This window comes from Rhinoderma darwinii, chromosome 2, assembly GCF_050947455.1.
Source record: "Rhinoderma darwinii isolate aRhiDar2 chromosome 2, aRhiDar2.hap1, whole genome shotgun sequence".
NCBI classification, from domain to species: domain Eukaryota; kingdom Metazoa; phylum Chordata; class Amphibia; order Anura; family Rhinodermatidae; genus Rhinoderma; species Rhinoderma darwinii.
The window spans coordinates 357,278,972-357,299,893 of record NC_134688.1 but is presented as its reverse complement, the minus strand read 5'-3'; the positions used below and the strand labels follow the sequence as shown (position 1 = coordinate 357,299,893).

The window sequence follows — 20,922 nt, the reverse complement described above, 5'->3', positions numbered from 1 at the left end:
AAAAGGAATCGGCGATCCTTCTTAGTCTAGATGCAGAGAAGGCGTTTGACCGCTTGGGATGGCCATTTATGTTCGAAACTCTAAATTCATTTGGGACTTCGGGCCCTTATTTGACAGCACTGCGTGGTCTCTACTCCAAACCGACAGCGGCAATTAAACTCCCACACTCCACCTCCCCTCCGTTTCAAATCTGGAATGGTACACGTCAGGGGTGTCCCCTATCCCCACTTTTATTTGTGCTATGCATAGAACCTTTAGCAGCTCAAATACGGAAATCCAGGGATATAGCGGGGGTCCAGATACAAGATAAAGAGTTTAAGGTTTCCCTGTTTGCAGATGACGTCCTCTTGACTATCACTAAACCTCATACCTCCCTCCCTAACCTTACTACAGTTCTCCGTAGGTATGGGAGGCTGTCAGGATATAAAACTAATACATCTAAAACGGAAGCGCTCCCTCTTAATGTACCACTCCAGGAGCTCCAGCTACTCAAACACAACTACACCTACAACTGGAAGGAAACCTCCCTGACTTACTTAGGAGTTCAACTCACTCCCTCCTATACGTCGGTTTACAAGGCTAATTTCCCCTCTCTGTTTGTAGAGCTACGTCAGCTAATGGCCAGGTGGGATCCTCTTCCCATGTCATTTTTTGGGCGCATAGCAGCGGTCAAAATGACCTTGCTCCCTAAATTACTGTACTACTTTGAGACTTTGCCGGTAGCAGTACCTATGAAGGAATTGCGGGCCATGCAGTCTTCTATCCTCAGGTTCATATGGCATTCCGGCAGACATCGAATTCCGAAATCAGTTTTATTATCGGGTCGATCTGCGGGTGGGCTATCGGTCCCTGATGTGGTGAAGTACTACTGGGCGGCACACCTCCGTCGCATACCCAGCTGGGTGTCTTTAAGGGCGTACAATAAATGGACCGAAATAGAGAAGCTATGGATGGCCCCGGTCCACCCAAACTCCCTGTTATGGGGTGACCCACTGGTAATGCCGACTGCATCTTTATTGGGTCCCATGAGATTTCAAAGGGAGGTGTGGGAAACCTGTAAAAACCGCTTCCATTTGGCATCGGGTTGCCCGCCCTTGACTTCGGTACTCTACACTCCCACTATTCCGGGGGGCACTACCTCCCGAATAGTCCGATTGTGGACGGGAATTGAGGTATTTCACCTGGCTGATATGGTTGATCCCCACACGCAAGAGCTTCACCCGTTTTCATACTTTCAAAAACATCATAATATCCCCTCCGCTGCGTTCTTTCACTATCTTCAGGTCAGACATTACATGCAGCAAACTTTTAGATCCACGCGGGTTACTGCACCTACAAGCTTCGAAAGGTTATGTCGGTATGCTACCACCACTAGGGGGCTTATCTCAGCCATTTATGCATTATTGCTATCCCCGGAGGGTTCCCCTCCGCCTGGGCATAGATACATGTTGAAGTGGGAGGCCTTACTGAATAAATCCATCCCGCTCTCATTGTGGCAGATTATTTGGTCGCAAGCAGCTAAAACCTCCATCTGCACTGCATATAAGGAAAACCAATATAAAATCCTTATGTTTTGGTACCATACCCCTGCCTTTCTGCATAGCTTCAATCCGGGTATTCCGTCGGATTGCTGGCGATGTAGAGGCCAGAGAGGTGATCTGTTCCATATTTTCTGGAGCTGTTCACTGGTACAACAGTATTGGTTGGAAGTTAAGAACTTGGCATTGGCGGTGTTGCAGCAGGATATTCCCTTAGACCCTCTTCATTACCTCCTAAATGTTCCCCCTAGGTCTTTGGGGAAATCACCAGCTCGACTCTTTCGACACTTTCTCACAGCCGCTAAGACGTTGATAGCATGGAAATGGAGACAGACAACCCCTCCCTCCCACATCGACTTCGTAACTAGAATTAGGGAAATACGTACAATGGAGCATATGACGGCCTCTATTGACAATGAACTGGACAGGTTCAAAGTGGTGTGGGACCCGTGGGACAAGTATTGGATACAGGGAACTCAAGATTAGGTGGTAGGTGGAGCTCCGACTATCCCCCCCCCCCCCCCTCACCCCCTTAAACCCCTGTGTTTTTTCCCAGATGTTTTGTCTGTCTATTGAAAGTTACTGTCTTACTGTGTGAATTGCATGGCCCTTCATGCTGCTCTAAGTTATATGTATATTTTTGAAAAATTTTCAATAAAAACACAGTTGAAACCAAATGTATGCCAAATGAGTGTTATTTTGGTGTATGCATGAAAAGTCAACATTTGGATGCTTTTTCTTGCTGTTTTTAATGACAAGGGTGCTTCACTATTCAATACCACAAAAAACCTAAACAGTGTTACTGTAAAGGATCTGCCAGACACAGCTTCTGTGTCGACGCCCATGGTTAATCAGTCTGCATCTGCTCCTAGGTCTGAAAGAGTGACTCGATCTGCTTCCACTCAGGCTGGTAGGCTGAGGAGTGGGAGAACCTATCACAGCCTATTGACCTCTGCTTCAAATTGACCCTGGCTTTACTGACTACTCTCCTGCTCTGCGTTTGGTACCTCGTACACTCCTGGTTTGACTCGGCTCGTTCACTACTCTTGTTGCTGTCCCATTTCCCTTAGCTTCTGTGTACCCTTGTCCGTTTGTCTGTCGTTCACTTATTAAGCGTAGGGACCGTCGCCCAGTTGTACGCCATCGCCTAGGACGGGCCGTGAAAGTAGGCAGGGACTGAGTGGCGGGTAGATTAGGGCTCCCCTGTCTGTCTCCCTACCCCAACATTACAGTTACCCAACCATTGGCTCTTGGGCACATTGCATGTGTCCAGCTGTTGGCAGCTCTAGAAAATCTTGTGCATTAATGGCACCAGGGATGTCATGCCTGGTGCCACTAGAATTTGGTAGTAGGGTCAAAACCATATCACTGCATTTAACACTAGAGAAGAAACTATATCGCCAGGCCATATATCTAATAGAATTCTTCACTATCCAGTGTTGCTTGACATGATTTGTCATATTTGAAAGTGGCTCATGACCTCAAAGGCTGAGGTATACCTGCTCATCCATAGAATATAAATAAACTCACAGACTGTCTCAGGCCCTGTTCACATGATGTAGGCTCACCATATATGTCTGGAGCCATTCTCATAGACTATTAAAGGGGTTGTCTGGGAAGTAAAGCATGTGCCAAGAGCAGGAAAGTGGATAAAATCTTTAAAAAAAAAAAACACGTGTTCATTCTCTGCCACTTCAGCGCCGCCACTCCGGTGGTCCTCGCTGGTCTTCGTTGACTTCTCTGCAGCGATGACGTGACCGCTGCAGCCAATCAATAGCCTCAGCGGTGATGCTGCACGAGCCTGCTGAGGCCTGTTATTGGCTGCATGAACGGCACGTCATCATTGCAGGACAATTTAACAAAGCCTGGCAGCGCTGGAGTGGTGGGGAATTGAACAGGTTAATATTGGTTGTTGTTTTTTAAATTAAATCGACTATCCTGCTCTTAGCACATTTATTTTAAGTACTGGACAACTCATTTAATAGCCAACCATATGCCAAAAAAGTCTCCTCTTGGCAAATGTTTGGCCAGTATGCATGGGTACTAAATTTTTTCAATAGATGTGAATTCTGCACAAAAAAAAAACAAAAAACGCATGGAGTCAATGGCAGATGTATGGACCTGTACAGGCTTATACGTCTAGCACATACGTTCGGTGGCACTCTTCAAACATGCAGGGTGTATGTAGGGTCTGCTTAGGAGTTGAAAGAAAAGCTGCAGGGAATCTGCATAAGACATAGTCATACTTGTTAAGAGAGCAATTCCAAAAATAGGTGGATATAAAAGAATTGCTGTTTAAGCAATGAGTAAAGAAAGCGAAGGTCATAAGGATGAGTCTGTAGTCCGTTTATGGCGAAGCAGCAAGCATGCAAGCATAACCCCTCTAATCTGATAAACAAGAGGGGGAAAGTACATTATAAATGTCCCTATATCTTTATAGATTTATCAGTGATACATCATTTATCGTCAATAACTATATTTCCATTTTATAACTTCTTCTCATACCTGGATGTATCTCATCTTGCTCTTTCCAGCCTACACCTTCAATGTCACGGAGATACTGGGCAACTGTTCTTGGGAATCTCTGGCCGGATGCTTTCATATACTTTTCTCGTATGTTCAGTGCCCGAAACAGACCCTTTCCAGCCAGTTCAAAGTCATCTACAGTCACCTAAAGTTTAGTGTATAGACAGGGAATATATTAACTGCACAATTTTATCATCTCTGAATTCAAAAGAGCACAATGTTATCAATTCTGCCAAGTTTTCCAGATTTTAAATAACCGGAATCTATTTCTAACATTGCACTGCAAATTCCACTGCAACTACGCCATATTATTTAAGTATATATATATATATATATATATATATATATATATATATATATATATATATATATATATATATATATATATATATATATGCCAGTAGTGTTTATTTTGCGTTGAAGTTGTTTTAACACTAGGGTGCGCTGTTGCACAGTTATAAACATATGCTGTATATATGCACAATAAATGTGAATATTAAACTGAATCTAAAAACAAAGAGCCATTGTACATTTTGATTGATTTACAATATGTTTTATATTGTTTTTGTAAATGGCTCCTGAAAACTCTCTCAGGTAACTTGTGCTATATTTTTCAAGCAGTTTAAAAAAAAAAAAATAGAATATTTTATATCATCTAAGACTAGGGCATTTTTTCTTTTTTTTTTTTTGTTTGTTTTTGTTTTTTGCCTTCCCGCTTTTCAAGGGCAATAACTTTTTTACTTTACCGTCGATATAGCCAAATGAGGGCTTATTTTGTACCATATAATGTCCTGAAAAACGGTAAAAATATCTTTGGAGATGGAATAGATAAAGAAACAGCGAATAGGAGATAGTTTTTTGGTTTAACTTTTATGTAGTTCACCATGCGGTTAAAACGGCATGTTAACTTAATTCTGCACGTTAATAACATTTCGGTGATACCAAATGTATATGTTTTTATATATTTTACTACTTTTACTAAGAAAATCACCTTATTTTAAAAAAAAAATGTGTGTCTTGTGTCGCCATATTCTGAGAGCCATAACTTTTTTTATTTTTCTGTCGATAAAGCGATATGAGGGCTTGTTTTTTCATGGGGCGAGAGGTATTTTTTGTTGGTACAATTTTAGGTTACATATGACTTTTTGATCACTTTTTATTTTATTTTTTGGGGGAGCAAAGGTGACCAAAATTCAGCAATTCTGGCAATCATTTTTATTTTTTTTATCCTGCAGGTTAGATAACATTGTTATAATATATATTATATTAGAATAGGTCAGACTTTTGTGGATGCAACAAAACTAATTATGTTTTTTTTTTTACATTATTTGGAAAATTACTGGGGAAAAAGGGGATTTTGTAATATATTTTTCTGTATAAACTAAAATCATTATTTAACTTTTTTTTGTCATTTTTTTAGTATCCCTGGGGAACTTTATTCAGCTGGTAAAATACACTGACATACTTATGTATTGTGCTATTTACTGACCCCTATTAAGCCCGCTTTATGGCAGGGCTTAATAGGAGAACCAAAATAGGCTCCCAGGCTGCCATGACAACCATTTGCACAACAAGATCGCGTCTCGAGAGGCTTAATGGCTTAGGTGCCGCAGTCGCTATTGATTGCAGCCTCTAAGTAGTTAAAGGGCATTAGTGCGGGTGCAAGGTGTCAGCCATAATACATAGCTGACAACCGTAGCGTGTAGAACGGTCAGCTCAGCCTGTTAGCCCACACTATACTTCTCCCGCCATGACATACAGTTACATTATGGTGCAGGAAGGGGTTAAAAGAGGCTGTGCTTGTTTTACAAGAATCTTTAGTAGTGACAACGTTTCTCAGGAGCCATGCCAATGAGACATTTTATATGGGTGCTGCACTTTAAGTAAGTACCTTTAAAAAAAGGTTTACTGACATTATAAGACTAGACAACTGCATAGTAAGAACACTTCCATACATCTAAGGCTTTGTTCACATCTGCGTTGGAGGTTTCCGTCAGAACGGGATCCTGAACATACACAAACTGACATGAACAGAAACCAGAGGTTTCCGTTTCCATCACCATTGATTTCAATGGTGAGGGATCAGGTGCCCATGGTTTCTGTTTGTGTCTGTTGTGCACCGGACCCGTCGTTTTGCCGGAAACAATAGCGTAGTCGACTGGTTTCAGTTTGTGTCTATTCAGGGTCCCATTCTGACAGAAACCTCCGACGCCACGTCAGAACGGGACCCCAACGCAGATATGAACGAAGCCTAAATTCCAAGCATCTTGACAGTAGTCCCTTCTACTGATGTAGTCAATAAGAATTTCTAATGTGGCTGGTTTTTGGAGTAATCAACTATAGAAACAGTCAAAACATAATATTATCCTAAATAAATCTTAAATTAAAAATAAAAAACCCTAGGGGTTATATGGATTTGGTCATATAAACTTTCTGATGTTGTTGTTTATTCTTTTAGGTACCTTTGGTATTTGGTTTGGACCTTTGTATTCCTTATATCTTTTTTTGGGTGAATACTGCGGCAGGTTCATTATTATTGTTTATGGATCTAGACTATATGATTTATTTTTAAATGTTTTTAACAATAGCCTGTGAAATATTGTACCTACTAAAATTGACATTATTACTACGATGGATGGGTGAGCGCATTTTTCTAATGTGTTCTTTCGCAAATAAGGACACCCTAAGATTACCTTATCACCGTAGGGATATGGACAAATCTAACAAAAAAAGTGATTGGCATTTTTCACTTTCACTAAGGTATCACTAAATCTAAAAGTTATACATATTTATATGACAATGGCATCATGAATCAGTCTTTTGTGATATTGAATTTGTGTCCTGACACCCTAAATTATTTTCAAGGAAAACCATGAATGGGAGGGTATGCAGTGGAAACACTGACCTTCAACAGTCGCTTGTGACTAAACTAACAGAAACATATTTGGTTCAGAAATGAATAAACCTACTCGATTGAGCTCCAGATTACTGTATCACATTAAAACTAAAACGCAATATTGCCATCTGATCCTACTGCTGTCAAAGCTGTATCTCTTACTCTTTGTATAATGAAAAGTTATACAATTTTCCAATATATTTTCTGTATCAAATCCTCATGGTTTTCAATATCTCTGCTTGAAGTCATTCAATAGGAAACTTCATTATTTACTAAGTACCTGTCTGTCCAAACATTTGACCAGGAAATATTTTTATTCACTGGAAGTAAACAAGGAATGACAGCAAGCAGAAATCTTGAAAACCGCAATTTGATAAGGAATTAATAGAAGTTTATTAGAAAACTGTACACATTTTCATTATGCAAATAATTACATTCATTTTCTAAAACCAGAATAGCCCTTAAGAAATATTGGCTCAACATGTACAAAAAAATATAGATTTAAAATGCTGTATATTAATAATATCCTCTCATAGTGCACTCCAGTTAATGCTGAAAAGTCTAGAAGCCACGAGGTCTATTTTAAGTAGACTTAATAAATGTCATATTTATACAGGTCAACAGCTGGCATCCATCTGTAAACTGATACCAATGTCATAGCCATATTTATGAAGGTGGGAGACATAAACCGACATAGATCCTCTTCGACCAGACTTGTCATGCAACAGTCTGGTAATAGTCAAACAAGTTTTCATAATTATGTAATACATGTTATGATCTTGGTGCATTAAAATTGTGTTAAACAGTTCTAATTACATGGCCATGCTACGACTCCTAGCTTTGGGTGGCCGGTTGATTGGGTGGACCGTTACTAGTTGCTACTTGTCCTATATCCAATCGCACTTTGCATTTTTGTCTTAAGCTGGTCATAGACATACAATAAAGTCAGCTGATAGGACAATCTCATAAAAGTTATAGGTTATATTAAAATAATTTTCTGTGAAGATAACTAATACGTTATTAGTTTAAAGGTACATGCACTGGACTGTGTGCACAGTTTGTATGAAGCTTGCATGGCCTCCGTGTGCTGCTAAACAGGCTGCATTGAGTGCTGTACACATAGAATTGGATGGAACATGCCACAATTTAATTGTTGTATAGTGAAAAGATGTGCAATTTTCTAATGTACTTCTACCGAGTCTAGTGCCTCGCCATTTTCAAGATTTCTGTCTGCTGTCAGTGAATGGAAATATTCTTTACATTCAGTGTTTGTAATCATCTCCTGGCAATTCCTATTGAGCTAAACACAGCAGAACAAATCTGATAGACCTTACCTACTCTAATACATTGTAATATATACAAATACATTGTAAAATGGTAGACTTGCTTGGTGAGGAAAATGTTCTTAAATTTGGTACGTTTACTCGCAGTCCTATGTTAAATCACAGATAACACACTATGATATACCCACAAGTTAAGTCACGATGCAGAAAACCACAACAACACAGTTATTTGTGCATACACTGTTCATACATAGTATAATTCAGTTGCGTCTCTTCATCTTCTATTCACCTTCCAAAGAATGAATTCCTCTCATACGCACCAGTCACAAAATACCCTTACTGGTAACTTATCCACTCCTCCACACATACACATTTAGTACCAGAAGAGGGAATGGGTTGTAAGGGGTTCACATACTTTTGGCCATATAGTGTATCATCTGTATCTTAAATAAATCTCAACACTTTTATTGAATTATCTATTTTATCTAAAAACTGTTGAGCCATCTCTAAACAGCACAAAAAGGTTAATCATGGGCAATCTGTAAACCATGTTGTCTCTAGGGACAGTCCATGATGTCCATGATAGATTTATGGCATGCAGCTTACACTGAAATAACAGATACCCCCCCCCCCCCCCCACCACCTCATTGACTTTATTATGTGGGTTTAGTTTGCTATTTACTTGTGTGATTGTATTAGTGAGGACAAATAGGCAAGTAAAAGTGTAAATTCCTAGTATAGGAGAATGGAGGAGTGAGAAGGACCTCTACAGAAGAGAGTTATGATGTCATTGTGATGTCATAAATTAGAAGGTCCACTATAATCTTCATGATCTGATTTGTATTATTTACATTTGATTCACTTACCCCAGATGCAAAGTCTCCTGTGATCTTTACTCTCTGGAAATCCGGGACAATTTTATACAGAGGGGATGAATCTGTTACGGTCACAGCAATAGGTTTTGGTCCATCTTCAGGAACTTTGGCAATAATTGTCTTTAGACGCTGTAAACGCTTCTTCCTATCAAGGAGCAATACCATCATTTCACTAGAGACACATTTCAGACCAGGAGATAAAATAGCAAGCAACCAGAGTAGTCTGGATTTAAACAGAGAGATTATGGTTCAAATTAAGTTATCCCAGTAATAAATAATTTACATGCTGTGTGTGTTAAGGGGCCTGCACAGAGTCCCTGCGGCTCGTCCAATCCGGGGAGCAGCATCTAGGAGTCCTTGGAAGTATCCAGGCCCCCTTCTACATGTCTGATCCTTCATCTTGGACTCCACTATATACTTTTAATAGACACCTGGGATGATAAACTAACCCTTTTCTAGCATAAGGATTATCCCTTTCCCACACATAGCGACCTGTTGTCAAATTCAGGGTTTATACAAGATATCTGTTAGGTAACTGGAGCCTAGGGAAACATAAGACTAAATGGGGCTTGTGTAGTTTTTAGTTGCATAAAATAAATCTGCCTCATTTTTGTACATTATTAACCTAATAGGTCCTGTCTTTTTAATGTAAGGGAAATTGTGCAGTTCCTATTGGCTGAATACTGGGCTGCAGGTGAGAGCTGACAGGTGAGAGAGGCCCCTTTTTAGACTGGGCCCCTGAAATCAATGAAACTGCCACCTGAACTGACCCCGGGCATATGGCCAGTGGTTGTCCTAATGGGATAACCCCTTTTGTTATATGAAATTACACAATTTTCGTTGATATTACCTTTTATCCTGAGCCTCTTTGGTATCCTGCTTAGCCATGTGATCTGCCAATTCATATTGTGCAATGGGGCAATTTTCTAACACATCAAATGGAGATAGCTCTTCCTTGGTATCCACATCAAGAACTTCTGTGGCAAATACTTTCTCAGCCAGAGTTCGGATTTCATCAAGACTTTCTGAAGAAACCAATGCTATTATCAGAGAAAATAACCATAACAATCCCTATATGATAAGGACATTAACCCCTTAATGACCAGCCTATTTTAAACCTTAATGACCAAGCCATTTTTTACGTTTTTCCATCGTCGCATTCCAAGAGCTATAACCTTTTTATTTTTGCGTCGACATAGCTGTATAAGGTCTTGTTTTTTGTGGGACAAGTTGTATTTTTTAATAGCACCATTTTGGGGGACATATTATTTATTGATTAACTTTTATTAACTTTTTTTTGGGGGGGGGGGGAATAGAAAAAAACCTGAAATTTCGCCACTCTTTTTCGCGTCTTAAATCTACGCCGTTTACCGTGTGATATAAATAACACAATAACTTTATTCAGCGGGTTATTACGATTGTAACGATACAAAATTTGTATAGTTTTTGTATGTTTTACTACGTAACGGTTTTATTTTTTCGCCGATGCAGTTGTATGAGGGCTTTTTTTTTGCGGGAAGACTTGTCGTTTTTATTGGTACCATTTTGGAGTAGATGCGACTTTTTGATCACTTTTTATCACATTTTTTTAAGTCAGGATTCACAGAAAATGTTTCCATAGTTTTTTATTAAATTCTTTACGGCGTTCACCGTGCGGGTTAAATAATGTAATAGATTTATAGTCGGGGTCGTTACGGACGCAGCGATACCAAATATGTGTAACTTTTTTACTTTATTTTGGTTTTTTAATACTTTTTTACTAGTACCACTAGTAAGTAATAATATGCGATCGCTATTATAATACTTTTGTATTGCAGTGTATTACTGCCTGCCCGTTTAAAACGGACAGGCATCTGCTAGGTCATGCCTCCGGCATGATCTAGCAGGCAATTCGCTCCAGGCAGACCTGGGGGCCTTTATTAGGCCCCCGGCTGCCATTGGAGACACAGACACTCGGCGATCGTATCGCCGGGTGTCGGTGGGAGAGAGAGGGAGCTCCCTCCCTCTCTCCAAAACCACTCAGATGCCGTGCACGATATTGTGCACCGCATCTGAGGGGTTAAACGGGTGAGATCGATACTTATATCGATCTCACATGGCAGAGCAGGGACGCCCCCAGCCCTCAGCTGCCTCTACCAGCTGAGAGCAGGGAGATTTGACGGCTCCCTGCTCTGTTTACTTTATCCTGATGCAGTGCCGTAAAAAGGCATATGCATCAGAATAAAGCCCGTCAGTGGCCGCCGTGAAAAGGCGTATTGGCGGTCACTAACGGGTTAAGTGAACCCAGTGGATACTTTATGATGCTATAACTAACAGCTTGTCATACAAAAGACAATAGAACATAAGCTGACAGCTGAACATGTTATGGCTGATAACTGAGCTTTTTTTTGGATAGGGCATTGACTCCAAACATAAGCGTTCATAAGACAATGGTCATCTCCAACACTGCCACATTTATAGCTCTCCAGAACCATCAGTGTTATTTATAATGTGAATCAGTATTATTTATAATGTGAATTTAAGAGACATTTAGTAATTTTAAAAACATTTGCCATGAATACTCTTGACCACTACTGATTTCCAAAATAAAAGAGCTCTGTAAAGCACTCAAACCCCTTTGGTACTTTGGTACTGCTCCGACATTTGTGGCAACATTCTAAGAACATTTCCATTAATTTGAATAGAAAGTTGCGCCAGATTTTCATGAACAGAAATCAGTACCAAAGGGGTTTACCCACCTTGCCCTTTCATATTGGAAATCAGTGGCGGTCTGAGACCACAGACTTTAATAAAGTATTTACAACATATGAGAAGATAACTTTTTTTTTTTAATCAACTAATTTTGTATTGGTTTTTCACAAGAAAGCAACATTTCACATCAAATCCAAGGTCTCCTCTACCCATCCCCACCCCCCAACTCCTCCCAAGCATTGAAGATGAATCATAAACATGTGCAATTGGGAACATACGCAAATGACATCACCCTCAAGCCATGTGATGTTGCATATAGAGGTATACAATGCATTCGGAAAGTCTGCAGACCCTTTAAGTTTTTTCACATTTTGTTATCTTGATGTCTAAGGCCCCATGTACACGACTGTATATTTGTTCCGTAATTACGAACCCATTCATTTCTATGGGCTGCCAACACCTTTCCGTATTTTTACGGATGTGTGTCCGTGCCGCAGAAATGATAGAACATGTCCTTTTTTTGCCCGTAATTACGGCACGGACTCCCTATAGAAGTCTATGGGCGCTTCCGTAATTATGGATGGCTACGGATGTGCATCAATAGCCGTCCGTAATCATGGAAGCATTGCTATGCGACGTCAGGGGATTACCCAAGGTTCCTCCCTGGTTATTTTGCGGATCCGTAAGTACGAATGCATTACGGACCATATTTACGGACACTGGCATTTTCGGCTCATGCTCTTATACAAAGTATGGAAGCATGGCCCATAAAAAGGAAAAGAACTTCTACGACCCAGACACCTTCCCGCAAATAAACGGGAAGTTATCCGTGGTCAATAGAATTGAATGGGTCCGCAATTATGGACGATTTTTACGGCCGTGTGCATGGGGCCTAAATCAGACACACAGTTATCCAATAATGACTTATCAGCCTACTTATTCCTCAGGGCTTATTCAGACGACCGGGATATACGTCCGTACAACGCGCGTCGCACGGACCTATATTAGTCTATGGGGCCGTGCAGACCTGTGCATGATTTTTACGCAGCGTGAGTCCACTGAAAAAAAGTCACGTCATGTCCGTTCTTTCGAAGTTTTTCGCACATCAGGCAACCATTGAAGTCAATGGGTGCGTGAAAACCACGCATGCCACACAGAAGCACTTCCGTGCGACCAGCGTGATTCACGCAACAGCTGTGAAAAGGATGAATGAAAACAGAAAAGCACCACGTGCTTTTCTGTTTACAAACATCCAAACGGAGTGTCATAATAATGGCGGCTGCGCGAAAAGCACGCAGCCACGCATCATACGGGGCTGACACACAGAGCTGTTAAGTGCCTTTTGCACACGCAAAACATCACGTTTTTGGCGCATGCAAAACGCAGACACTCGTGTGAATCCAGCCTCATAGTGATAATCTTGATACTTATCAAGTGCCAGATTAATATGAAACAACTTGTCCTTTAGGAATTTCAGATACTACATCATGTTCCTCTTTGGAATGGATGGTACTTTACACTATTTAGGTGTCAGTCATAAAACATATTTTTTTTATTAAAACAAGTACCTGTAGGACCCTGTTCACAGTACGCTTGTGATGTACTTTTAGCGTGTACAACAGGAAAGCATTTGCTAACACGCTAAACGTATCCATAGAGCTTGACTGAGGCCAAATGAGTGTCTTTTCCACCTCTGTTGGTCTGGTATATGTCAGTATGCAACAAAAAAAGGTATGGAATAGCACAGTAAACGTTTTTTTTTTATATGCGAGCCTATAAGTGACAGATGCCACTGTATGGCATCCGTCTTTGGCATCCATTTACGTAGATGCCGTGAGCTTTCCATTACGTATACCTATACGTTAAATAGAGGCCATATTAGCCTATGGGTGACGGCTATTAAGGCATCCGTTTAACGCATATGTCATGAAAAGCTCATCGCGTATATATGGAAAATGGATTTCATAATGTCTGAGCAGAACAATGGAATGGCAAAGGCTGGTGTGAATTCTAAAGAATTTTTTAAACACCCTCAAGTTCAACACTTTTATGATAAATGTTTGTTGATCATTAATGAAATGTAAAACTGTTATCATCATTAAAGACATTGGATATTGTGATAGAATGAGTGAGTTGGTTTATTAATTATATAACTGATGTACAAAAAGGATTCATCCAAGGCTACGTTCACACTACCGTTAAGCTCAGTTTAGGTATCTTCCATCAGAGGAAGAGATGAACAAGAGTCCAAACAGAAAGCATCGCTTCCGTTAGAATTACCATTGATTTAAAATTCTTTTGTTTCAGTTGCATTCCGTTTGCCTCCCTTCGCTAGGTTTCCGTTTTTTTTTTCACTGAAGCAAAAGTGCTGCAGAAACGTTTCTTCCCGATCATTGCACTGTGTAAACAGGGTAACAATCAGGCAATGACTGAGCAAAAACAGCACAAAATATTATCGTTATCGGCAGCACATTTACTGTGTAAACAGGGAGATGTGCTGCCGACACGATGGAAATGCATGGTAACGAGCGATCGTAGTAATGATCGCTCGTCCCCATGCATTACTGATCATAGCTCCTTTTGAAAGAAGCGCCAATCGACCCTCATTTTTATGACCAAAATTGGCCGATGCAAAAGGACCCCTAGAGATAGGCTGGAAAATGTATTTATTTTCAAACTAATAATTGATATGGAGGGACCACTGGTGTTCTTACCTGCTGTCTCACATTTCTTATCATAGGATATATTGTTTTCTTACACTATTATCACCATTGGTTGTGTGCCAAGATTGTGGATTGGGCATTTAATATTTACAGGGGCTTCCTGTACATGAGCTGTGGTTAGAGCATTGTTGTGAAGGTGTGTAGTCCGTTTCACTAGGATTACTGTTTTGCCAAAAGGCAATAAGAAGCTCTATTTTCCAGCTACCTAATAAACCATGAACTTTTGGTTAAACCTAAAATATAGCTTTTATTAAATAATTCTAAATGAGACATAAACCAACACACTAATAAAAGTAGCCAAAGTAAGCTGACAGGGTATAGTAAGTCAGGCTAGTTTCCAGTGTATAGTAAATTGGTGCATATGGATGTGTTAGTATCTCCAGCCAGCGGCTCCAGTACGCTGTTCTAACACTAACTGACTATTATTTGTATATTCTATCTAATGCCTCATGCACACGACTGTTGTGCCACTTGGGCCGTTTTTGACGGCATCCGAGTGGCACCCGATAGTCTTCACGGACCCATTGTAAAGGATTTGCCAGACACAGAGGGGGATGAGTGGAAGACTGCGTTTAACACGCCCGAAGGTCATTTCGAATACCTCATCATGCCCTTTGGGTTGTGTAATGCTCTCGCGGTCTTCCAGAATTTCATAAATTAGATTTTAAGAGACTACCTGGGGGTATTTCTTGTAGTGGACCTTGATGACATACTTGTCTTTTCCAAGGACTGGTTCTCCCACATTGAGCATGTCAGGAAGGTGCTCCAGGCCCTTTGGGAAAACAAACAGTTTGCTAAGACCGAAAAATGTGTGTTTGGGGTGCAAGAGATACCATTTTTGGGTCAAATCCTCACTCCTCGTGAATTCCGCATGGACCCCGCCAAGGTCCAGGCTGTGGCGGAATGGGTCCAACCTGCCTCCCTGAAGGCGTTACAGTGCTTCCTGGGATTCGCTAATTATTACAGGAGATTTATTGCTAACTTCTCGGTCATCGCTAAGCCTCTTACGGATCTCACTCGCAAAGGTGCTGATCTCCTCCACTGGCCTCCTGAGGCTGTCCAGGCTTTTGAGGTCCTTAAGAAGTGCTTTATCTCGGCCCCAGTGCTGGTTCAGCCCAACCAAATGGAGCCATTCATCGTGGAGGTTGACGCCTCCGAGGTGGGAGTGGGTGCTGTCTTGTCCCAGGGTACCAGGTCCCTCACTCATCTCCGTCCCTGTGCCTACTTCTCCAGGAAGTTTTCGCCCACTGAGAGTAACTATGATATTGGCAACCGCGAACTCTTAGCCATTAAATGGGCATTTGAAGAGTGGCGCCACTTCCTGGAGGGGGCTAGGCACCAGGTAACAGTCCTTACCGACCACAAGAATCTAGTTTTCTTAGATTCTGCCCGGAGGCTAAACCCGAGACAAGCTCGATGGGCGTTATTTTTTACCAGATTCAACTTTTTGGTCACCTATAGGGCTGGGTCTAAAAATATTAAGGCTAACGCACTGTCGCGTAGCTTCATGGCCAGCCCTCCTTCGGAGGAAGATCCTGCTTGTATTTTGCCTCCAGGTATAATCATTTCCTCTATTGATTCTGATTTTGTCTCAGAAATTGCAGCTGATCAAGGTTCAGCTCCCGGGAACCTTCCTGAGAACAAGCTGTTTGTTCCCCTGCAATTCCGGCTAAGGGTACTTAGGGAAAATCATGACTCTGCACTATCTGGCCATCCAGGCATCCTGGGTACCAAGCACCTCATTGCCAGAAACTACTGGTGGCCTGGGTTGCTTAAAGACGTTAAGGCCTACGTCGCCGCTTGTGAGGTTTGTGCTAGGTCCAAGACTCCCAGGTCCCGACCAGTGGGCTTACTATGTTCTTTGCCCATTCCCCAGAGACCTTGGACCCATATCTCCATGGATTTTATCACCGATTTGCCTCCATCTCAAGGCAAGTCGGTGGTGTGGGTTGTAGTAGACCGCTTCAGTAAGATGTGCCACTTTGTGCCCCTCAAGAAACTACCCAATGCTAAGATGTTAGCTACCTTGTTTGTCAAACACATCCTGCGTCTCCATGGGATTCCTGTCAATATTGTTTCTGACAGAGGGGTACAATTTGTTTCATTGTTTTGGAGAACCTTCTGTAAAAAGTTGGAGATTGATCTGTCCTTCTCCTCGGCTTTACATCCTGAAACTAATAGCCAAACGGAGAGGACTAATCAGTCCCTAGAACAATATTTAAGGTGTTTTATCTCTGACTGTCAACATGATTGGGTCTCATTCATTCCCCTCGCCGAATTTTCCCTTAATAACCGGGTCAGTAACTCGTCAGGGGTCTCCCCCTTTTTCTGTAATTTTGGGTTTAATCCACGGTTCTCCACCGTTTCACCTGGTAGTTCCAACAATCCCGAGGTAGATGTCGTTCATCAGGAACTGTGCACAGTCTGGGCCCAGGTTCAGAAGAACCTAGAGGCGTCCCAGAGCATACAAAAGACTCAGGCAGATAGAAGACGTTCTGCTAACCCCTTGTTTGTGGTCGGGGATCTGGTGTGGCTATCTTCTAAAAATTTGCGCCTTAAAGTCCCGTCCAAGAAGTTTGCTCCCCGGTTTATAGGGCCGTACAAGGTCATTGAAGTCCTTAACCCTGTCTCCTTCCGACTGGAGTTACCCCCGTCTTTTCGAGTGCACAACGTCTTTCATGCCTCCCTCCTTAAACGCTGCTCCCCGTCCTTGGCTCCATCGGGGGAAACCTCCGGTCCCTATTCTCACCCCTGAGGAGGTAGAATTCGAGGTGGCCAAGATTGTGGACAGCAGGATGGTCCAAGGCTCCCTCCAGTACCTGGTCCATTGGAGAGGATACGGGCCTGAGGAGAGGACTTGGGTACCCGCCCGGGATGTTCACGCAGGGGTATTGCTCAGGAGGTTCCACCTTCGTTTCCCCAATAAACCAGGTCCACCTAGAAAGGGTCCGGTGGCCCCTCATAAAAGGGGGGGTACTGTAAAGGATTTGCCAGACACAGCTTCTGTGTTGACGCCCGTGGGCAATCAGTCTGCACCTGCTCCTATGTCTGTGAGACTGACTCCATCTTCCACCACTCAGGATGGCAGGCTTAGGAGTGGGAGAGCCTATCATAGCCTGGCCAGACAGAGCTAGCTCCCGCCCGCTGTCTATTTATACCTGCCTTTCCTGTTCCTCCTTTGCTTGTGATTCTGCTCTGCTTGTTTCCTGGCCTTGCTGCTACTGCTTGTACTACTCATCCTCTTCTTGTTATAGACCTTTGCTTTCTGACTACTCTCCTCAGCGTTTTGTACCTCGTTCACTCCAGGTTTTACTCGGCTCGTTCACTACTCTTGTTGCTCACGGTGTCTCCGTGGGCAGCTGCCCCGTTTCCCTAGCTTCTTTGTACCCTTGTCTGTTTGTCTGTCTTGCACTTACTGAGCGTAGGGACCGTCGCCCAGTTGTACCCCGTCGCCTAGGACGGGTCGTTGCAATTAGGCAGGGACTGAGTGGCGGGTAGATTAGGGCTCACCTGTCAGGCTAAAATCGCGCACAGCTACAAAATACAGAACAAACTCCTCAGGCGCATGTCAGGACACTTAGAAATCTCTGACAAGTGTGTTGAGCAGGCTACGAGACTTAGTTCATAGAGATTTACTGCTCAATAATCGCTGTCTTTTGAAAGAATGGATCAAAATCTAAGTATAAAAGATGATCAAGTGCGCATGACGGAGTACTTAGAACCCCTGAAACAAACGGGATAAAATGCGCATGCCTGTGGACTTAGAACCTGGAAGCCTGTTAATGTATCAATATAAACCATAAAGGTAACAGACTGTTTATCGGACTCACTATATGTATGCCATTACAATTAATTGGCATTTTTAGGGAATCAGTTAAATAAACAAAGAAGTTTCAGGGAAATATGGGAAAGTTAAGATTCAATGTGGTCGTTAAAGCCTAGGAAGTTTATACAAAGGCCATAGAAATAATAAAGGTTACAAAAGTTAGGTATGAGCTATATAAGTAGAATAAGATTGTGATTACTGGGTGATAAGCAGGAGGACAAATATAAAATATCAGGAAGGACTAAGATCGAATTATTATAAGGAACTAGAAAAAATTTTTTTAAAAAGTGTTTTGTATTCCAGCAACATGATAAAGGAGTATCCCAGGTAGTATCTTTTAAAGAAAGGCCACAAAGGTGAAACCTTCATTGAGCCCATTGGGTCTCAGGAAACCTAGTCTATTAATCCATCGGGCTTCTTCCTGCAATAGTTTTGTATCCAAATTTCCGGCTCTAGGGCCCAATTTAAGATGGATAATGCCCCAGAATTGGGGGATGCTACTATAGCCGTCATGTGTCGATCTAATGTGTCTAGACAGAGGCCTGTCCTCTTTCTTATTGATGGTACTGAGATGCTTTGAGATCCTTCTTCTCAATTATACTCTGGCAACTAGCCTGACTTACTATACCCTGTCAGCTTACTTTGGCTAATTTTATTAGTGTGTGGGTTTTTGTCTCACTTAGAATTAATTAAAAAAGTTATATTTTAGATTTAACCAGAAATTCATGGTTTAGGTAGCTGTAAAATAGGGCTTCTTATTGCCTTTTGGCAAAACAGTAATCCTTTCGAATTTTCTATGTGCCCGCCGGTTACCAGGGTCTTTCTAGTGTCCTATTGCAGTCAATTTCACTTGCACAAAATTACAAATGTTCCGCCTTCTTAGAGAGGGAAGATTTAGGGTACGGTCCCGCGTAACGGCGTTCGCATGTGGTCAAAACTCCGCTCCCTTGCATTGGCTAATGGCCGCATGATTCTGACAGAGATATTTGAGTTAATGTGATGTTGCTGGTATATCTTTCTGGTGTGAGTTCTGATAAAACAACAGTATGAGTCCAACTGAAACTGATGGATCCCTATCAACATCAATGGGAGTTAACAACAAGCAACACAATTAGTAAATACATAGCACAAAGTAGCATAAGAACAAAGAAGTAAATGGAAACGGTCAATGATATGACCAGAAGAAACCGCAATCAATAGCGAACATTATGCATGTTATGGAAATTATAGATTCCGGTCAGGACGTTTATTTAGGTATATAATAAAATGCATGTGTGAGAATTTCAACGGTATAGTGATACTCAAATGATCTGACATGCATGAGGCTGGAGAGGTGCTGGATTATTTAGATCTTGTTTATGGTGTTTCTTGCTACTCTTATGATTTATATTTAATCTAAAATGCTGCAACGTAGGACAATTCTCTACTAATATGGCGTTGGACCTACCTTCATTGGGTGATGGATTGGCATGAAGTCCAAACCATCAGGTTCTGGAGTAGGATCAGACTGTATCTACATATGGAGCTCCTTGTCACCAGTAGTACATGATTAGAATGGCCTCATTGATCATTGACCACTATGGTGCTGTAAACTCGGTTCAGTAGAACTGCGGGGTGGGGGATCCAGGTATTACATTAGTAACACAGATAAATAAACTGGGTGCAATACGCCTGTCTGAATAAGTTTGATAACAGTAACTGACTGCCAATACTTCCAAGTGTTTCGTAATCTATAGGAAAATGTCATATGTGTTGCATGATACAATAGTGATTGTTGTTGTAGCAATAAGATGGACAAATAAATGCAGCAGTATTACGGCAAAGTTGTATGTATATATTTTTTTTACACATAGTTATATAGTAGTGTTTTAGAAAGGGTTATGGTATACAGAATATACAAGAATTGCACTAGTTAGTCTTTAGGTACCACGTATTAGTAAGTATAGGGTTATATTCATATGAAGTCACAGCCATTACCCCATGATATGATGGCAACAATAGGCCTTTATATACAATACATGCTTATATGTGGTCTGGGAGACTCTCCAAATAAAAGTGGCCTCTTGGATTATAGAGAGCAGGCACGTTTCCTGCATAGGCAGGAGCCGTCCAGCACTAGCGGACATTCATGAGAGAAAAGTGTCTGCTTGTATTTGTGGCAGTGGATGAGTGCAGCACGGGATGTGTAGCAGGTAAGAAGGTTCTGTTATGGAGGAACTATTCAGGGTTTTCTGTCATTATGGAGGAACTGTGGTGATTATTGTAGGTGCACTGCGGTGATCTCTAGGGGCACTGCATCTAGCACAATGATGATATTTGAGGGTAGAATGTGGCAAGAATGTGGTCGGCTGCATTCACTTTTATCTTGATGTAATTTCTTAATGATATAATCCCCATTCCACTTGCACAGCGGACAGTTATTTATTGTAACCTGGTTGTACCATTTCTTTTGGCACCTTGAGGGTATGTTCACACAGCCTATTTTCGGCCATTTTTCTGGCCGTAAACGCCTGAAAAATCGGAAGCAGAACGCCTCCAAACATCTGCCCATTAATTTCAATGGG

General features: G+C 41.6%; 1 protein-coding gene across 2 annotated transcripts in view; it reads right to left on the bottom strand.

Moving 5' to 3' along the window:
• AMPD1 (adenosine monophosphate deaminase 1) overlaps window positions 1–19,675 on the bottom strand; it is a 58,330-nt gene extending 38,655 nt beyond the window's left edge. The window contains exons 1-4 of one of the 2 annotated variants that reach the window (XM_075850724.1): window positions 19,660–19,675; window positions 9,969–10,143; window positions 9,110–9,263; window positions 4,044–4,209 (exon numbers count right to left, since the gene is read on the bottom strand). In XM_075850724.1, coding sequence (XP_075706839.1) covers window positions 4,044–4,209; window positions 9,110–9,263; window positions 9,969–10,143; window positions 19,660–19,675 — 511 coding nt within the window. Of the gene's footprint in view, window positions 1–4,043; window positions 4,210–9,109; window positions 9,264–9,968; window positions 10,159–17,754; window positions 17,771–19,659 lie in introns of those variants that run through there. The other variant, XM_075850723.1, reaches the window with a different exon arrangement.
• Window positions 19,676–20,922: the final 1,247 nt, after the last annotated feature.